The sequence below is a fragment of the Eschrichtius robustus genome, chromosome 2, assembly GCF_028021215.1.
Source record: "Eschrichtius robustus isolate mEscRob2 chromosome 2, mEscRob2.pri, whole genome shotgun sequence".
Taxonomy (NCBI): Eukaryota; Metazoa; Chordata; class Mammalia; order Artiodactyla; family Eschrichtiidae; genus Eschrichtius; species Eschrichtius robustus.
This window is the reverse complement of record NC_090825.1, coordinates 168,763,628-168,769,802: the sequence shown is the minus strand read 5'-3', so window position 1 is coordinate 168,769,802 and position 6,175 is coordinate 168,763,628. Positions and strand designations below refer to the sequence as shown.

Here is a 6,175-nt window from a genome sequence, read left to right as displayed (position 1 = left end):
ACCAGAGGTTGGTAGTTATGTGGCCGGGGAAAGAGGTATACAGGAGTTTATTAAACAATTATGTCAACATTTTGTGTGTTAAAAATTTCTGTTAAAAAAAAGTTTAAATAAATAATTGAAATAGTGTCAAAAAGAAAAAAAAGAAACAAAGAAGGGAAAGCAACAAAAGCAAATTAGATGTACGATTATTCGAAGCCATTCTGCTTAAGATGATGTCAGCTCCTTAGCGCCATTTGAAAATTTCTGGCCCCATTTGAAGTCACTGCTCATTCCATTTTAGTTGTAAATCTCCGTATGAGCATTAGGACTACTCCACTATAGACATAGATATAATGAATGGCCTTCATAGGGACTTTAGAATGATGAAATGGGACAGCACAAAGAAACGTGGTAAGGTGGCACAAGGAAAATGCTCAATGAATAGCTCTCATTTCTGGTATCAACAGAGTTACTGCTTACATGCATTCCATAGGTATATATTGAGAATGAGACATGCCTCAGCTTTCCTCTGGTTTAGAGGTTCATGATTCAGTTGACTGATATTTTCCTCTTTGTCTATGAAGATATATGCCATCAAATGATTGTCCCTCACTTTTTTTTTCATTTCCAATTGTATTATAAGATTGGTTCCTCACTTTCTTTTTTCTCTTTTAAAATAAATTTTATTTATTTAGTTTTTGCTGCATTGGGTCTTTGTTGCTGCACGGGGGCTTTCTCTATTTGCAGAGAGCAGGGGCTACTCTTCGTTGCGGTGTGTGGGCTTCTCACTGTGGTGGCTTCTCTTGTTGCAGAGCATGGGCTCTAGGAGTGTGGGCTTCAGTAGTTGTGGCACGCGGGCTTCAGTAGTTGTGGCATGCAGGCTCAGTAGTTGTGGCTCATGGTCTCTAGAGCGCAGACTCAGTAGTTGTGGCACACGGGCTTAGTTGCTCTGCGTCATGTGAGATCTTCCAGGACCAGGGTTTGAACCCATGACCCCTGCATTGGCAGGCAGATTCTTAAGCACTGCGCCACCAGGGAAGTCCCAGTTCCTCACTTTCTTAATGCATGGTCTGAATCTCTTTCTCCCTTGTGCCTCACACAACTTTTGTCTAGCACAAGCCATCTTGCTCCCTCAGAAGATAAGATAAGTGACAGGAAAGGGGTAGGGGCTGTACAACTCATCCACATGCTCCCTGACTTTGGTCCCTGGAAGTCAAGTTAGCTGGCTGGTTCCTTGGAAAAAGGCCGCACTCTTAGGTTGATCCTAAAAGCCCTTAGGACCTGGCATCATTCACCATAACTGGACTTTTCACTTCACAAATGCATGCTTCTCTAGTTCTCTCACCTTTTCACATGTTGTTTTGTTTTTCTGAGATACTCTTTCTTCTCGTTTTGCCTGAACAACACAATCTTATCCTTTGGGTTTGGGGGTCACTTCTCCCAGGAGACCTTCCCTGATTCTCCCTTCCAGACTCTGTTGGGTGTTCTTACTATATCCTATCCTCCCTCTCATGTTTATGTTCCATTCTACTATAATGAAGTGTACGATATCTTCTCTCATTCTCAACTATAATTCAAACTATAGGGATTTTTGCTACTCCTGTTCATGACTCTATGTCCAGCATCTAACATCAAACCCAGAATACATACTTAATATATATTTGTTGAGTGCTCAATGGATCTGAATGGATAAATCCAATCTGCTAGAACTAGACTGATCCTGGTAGAAATACAGCATGAGTCATATCCCAGTGGACCCTTAGTGGTCTCAGTAATTGAGAAAATAGTTACAGGGCTATCTTGAGGTTACCTTTCAAGCTTCAGCAATTCAAAATCTAAAGTGGTTACTCTCCCAACCCATGCAATTCCAGATTTTTGCCCAAGAACCCAGATGTTTACATCTTAACCCCCTGGAAGGTTCCAGGCGCCCTGGTGGTCAGGAAGATGAGGTGATTTTTCTGTTGATGAGCTTCAGCAGGGCCCCCTTCAGGTCTCTGTTCCTCAGGCTGTAAATAAAGGGGTTCAGCATGGGCGTGACCACAGTGTACATTACAGCAGATGCTTTCTCCTTCACGGCTGTGTGGACAGATGAAGGACAAAGGTAAACCCCAATTGTGGTCCCATAGAAGAGTACAACCACAGAGAGGTGGGAGCTGCAGGTGAAAAAGCCTTTCTTCCTGCCACCTGCAGAGGGCAACTTCAAGATGGCCACAATTATGTGAACATAGGAGGCCAGGATGCAGATGAAAGGTGTGGCTATCACCATTCCTGCCACAATGAACACAAAGATCTTGTTCACAGAGGTGTCAGTGCATGAAAGTCTCAGGAGGGGAGTGAGGTCACAGAAGTAGTGAGGCAACCTATTGTTGCCACAGAAAACCAGACGGGCCATCAGGAGAATGTGGGTGAGGGAGATGAAGCAGGAAAACACCCATGGGCCACCAGCCAGCAGGCCACAGAGACGTGGGCTCATGATGGTGGTATAGTATAAGGGGTGACATATAGCTACAAACCTGTCATAAGCCATCACGGCTATTAAGATACTGTCCATGATGCCAAAGAAATGGAGAAAGTACATTTGGGTCAGGCAGCAAGGATATGAGATGGATTTGCTCCTGATTTGTATGTTCACTAGCATCTTGGGGACAGTGTTGGTGGCCAGGCAGAAATCAACCAAGGATAGATTGGCTAAGAAGAAGTACATGGGAGTGTGCAGGTGGGAGTCTGATCTGATGGCCAGTATGATCAACAGGTTCCCCACTACTGTGACCACATACATGCAGAGAAACAGAGCAAAGAGGAGAGTTTCCTGTTCTGGATTTTCTGAAAGTCCCAGGAGGATAAACTTGGATGCACTTGTTTGGTTGTTTGGTTCCATCGGCATGATTCCTCTAGAAGTATTGAAAAGGGGAAGTTACATGAATGCTATAGAGATGATTCTGGAAGATTAGAAGAGATTACACTCAATTTCCAATCTGGACTAATTATGTTATCAACTTATATACGTATTGCATCTTGAACCTTTGATAAACTGTTTATAGCAGCACATATGTCAAGCCTTGGCTCAAGGCTGAATATTCCTGTTTCAGACAAAGATTGAGAGAGTATACCATGTATGAACCTTTGCTAATAAAACTACTAAAGGATTTACTTCAGGATAAAACAAGTTGAATCCAGAAAAAAGCATTATCCAAGAAGCAATGATCAGTCAAGAAATTGGTATAAATGTAGAAGGAATCTGAACAAAACACTATTTTAAAATAATAATAATAATGAGAATGTGTATGTAAGTAAAGATTAAAATGCAATGCAAAAATTATATGAGACAAAACGGGGAATTAAAATAAAATTGTTGTAATGTTTTTGTATTCAGTTGCAGGAGAATAGATATATTGAACATTTTGGACTTCCTACATAAAGTATATGTAATTAAACTTTAGGTGTAACCACTAAACTAATGGGTATAGAATATATAATTTCTAAATTACAGTAAGGGTACAACAGAAATAGAGATTTTGATCAAACCACTTTAAGTTAGGAAAGGAGATATAAAGAAGAAAATAAAAATTACAAAACACATGCATAATTACAACAAAATTTTAAATGGCTTAAACTGATCATTAAAAAACAGATTCAGGTTGGACAAAGAAACAAAACCCTATTACATCATGTATGCAAGAGATACACCTAAACTATAATGACATAGAAGGGCTGAAGAAAAGTAATGCTAAAAATATACCAAGAAATACTAACCAAAGGTAAGTTGGATAGCTTATTAATATCAGACAAAACATACTTAAGGCAAAGGCATTAAAAAGAATAAGGAAAGTCATTATGTAATAATAAAGGGAATGATTCACCAGAAAGAGAAAAAAAGCTACTAATATGCACTTAACAACATAGGCTTACAATATATAAAGAAAAAAACCAACAGAACTGTAAGTAAAAAATTATAAACCATATCATAATAGGAAACTTATGATATCTTTCTTAGTAATTGGCAGATCAAGGGGACAAAATTTTGGTCAGGGTATAGAAAATTTGATAACACAATCAGCTTGATTTGAGCACTACACTAAATTATTAGAAAATCCACTTTCTTTTTAAGGATATATGTATATATGTATGTATATACATATGTATATCTGCAAAAATTAGGCCACAAAGCAAATCTTAGCACCAAAGAATACATATCAAACAGAGCATGTTCTCTGCTCATAATGTAATCAAATTAGAAATCAATAATGAAAAGATAATCAGTCTCTTCCTATATGTTTGGAAATACTAAAAGCACACTTAATGTATGCATCAAAGAAGACATCATCATTGAAATCAGGAAATATTTATAATTAAAAAAAAAAACCCTAACTAACGAAGGAGATGCAGCTAAATCAGTATTCAGAGGTAAATTCATATTCTTATATGCATAATTTAGGAAAGAAAGTTTGAAACCTACAAAACTATTGAAAGTCATGAGAAAACTTAAATAAATGGACATATTATATTTTCATAATTGCTCAGTTCAGAATACTTTCTTCCTTTAAAGAACATTTACTGGTGATGTCAGCAAGATGGTGGAATAAGAGTTTTCTACCATCATCCCCACACGTTTGTCCATCACCAATAGACAAGAGCACCTTTGTGGGAGTCTGGGGTTCAGTGGAGAGGTTCCAGCACACAACTGGAGCAAAAAAAATCTGAGATTGAAAACTTTGAAGAGAGTAAGAGGAACAGTTTCACTTTGCTCACATCAGCCCTCCCCCAAGGCAGCACAGCTCAGTGCCAAGAGAGACACCCTCAGCACTTGATTTGTCCCTTAGGGAAAAGTGAGAGTGCGTGAGTGAGTGTCTGTCTCCCCCAGCTGTGTGGAATGCTGTCAAAGAGGCTCACTTCTTTCTTATCCTATCCAGAATACTAAGGTGAACTGTATGACTGAGGGCAGAGATAGGCTGCGAGCACAGCAGGCAAGCTCAAAATGCATCAAAGGGATGCAGATCTTATGAACTGCTTCACAGATTCCATCGGGAAGGCCACCCACATGCTGCTGGGGATTCCTCACCTGTGGACCACCAACTGGCTCAAGAGCACACCTAACACTCCACACAACTCACCCCCCCCCCCCCACCAAACACACACATGCCCTGTGGTTAGTTCCCTGTGTGTGCCACCATGGGCAGCAAACGCAAGCATTTGCAGATGGCTAGTGAACATGTACAGAAAGTCAGCCTGACTCTGAGGGACTGGGAGAAAACACACACTCTTGATTGTTTCAAAGCACCACTCTAGGGAAAGCAAACAGGAGACTGCTAGCACCTGGCTTGACTCTGCAGGATCAAGAGAAGATATATGATCTTAAGAATCCTCCCTTTCCCCAAGAGGGAACAAGAAATGTCGAGAAGATGTATCTACAGAAAAAGTCTGAGAAAGTCTAAGAATCCCTACAGGGCTGACAGAAGATATTTTGCTCCCCAAATCAGTCAGAAAACACTGGGGGAAGTAATTCCTTCTTCAAATGTGAAAACATCAATGCAAGATTTCAGGGAACATGAAAAATCAGGGAAACATGACATGACCAAAGGAACACAATAATTTTCCTGTAACTGACCCCAAAGAAATGAAGATCTGTGATCTGCCTGGTAGAGAATTCAAAACGTTGCTTTAAGGAAGCTCAATGAGCTGCAAGAAAACACCAAAAGACAGTTCAGTGAAATCAGGAAAACAATATATGCACAAAATGAGAAGATTAACAGAGAGATAAGAAATCATGAAAAAGAACCAAAGAGAAATTCTGGAGCTAAAATGGAAAATGCAGTAGAATATCAACAGCAGACTTGATCAAGCAGAGGAAAGAATTTGTAAGCTCCAAGGTAGATCATTTGAAATTACAGTTGGCCCTCCACAGATTCTGCATTTGCAGATTCAACCAACTGCAGATCAAAACTATTTGAAAAGGGGGGACCTTCAAGATGGTGGAGGAGTAAGACGTGGAGATCACCTTCCTCCCCACAAACACATCAAAAATACATCTACATGTGGAACAGCTCCTACAGAACACTTACTGAATGCTGGCAGAAGACCTCAGACTTCCCAAAAGGCAAGAAAATCCCCACGTACTTGGGTAAGGCAAAAGAAAAAAGAAAAAACAGAGGCAAAAGAATAGGGATGAGACCTGCACCTCTGGGAGGGAGCTGTGAAG

The 6,175-nt window shown here is 40.1% G+C and overlaps 1 protein-coding gene across 1 annotated transcript; it reads right to left on the bottom strand.

Moving 5' to 3' along the window:
• Positions 1 to 1,915: 1,915 nt before the first annotated feature.
• LOC137758781 (olfactory receptor 1M1) lies at positions 1,916 to 2,857 on the bottom strand. Its single transcript, XM_068534783.1, has one exon. It carries the CDS (start codon positions 2,855 to 2,857, stop codon positions 1,916 to 1,918), a length of 942 nt encoding a protein of 313 aa, XP_068390884.1.
• Positions 2,858 to 6,175: the final 3,318 nt, after the last annotated feature.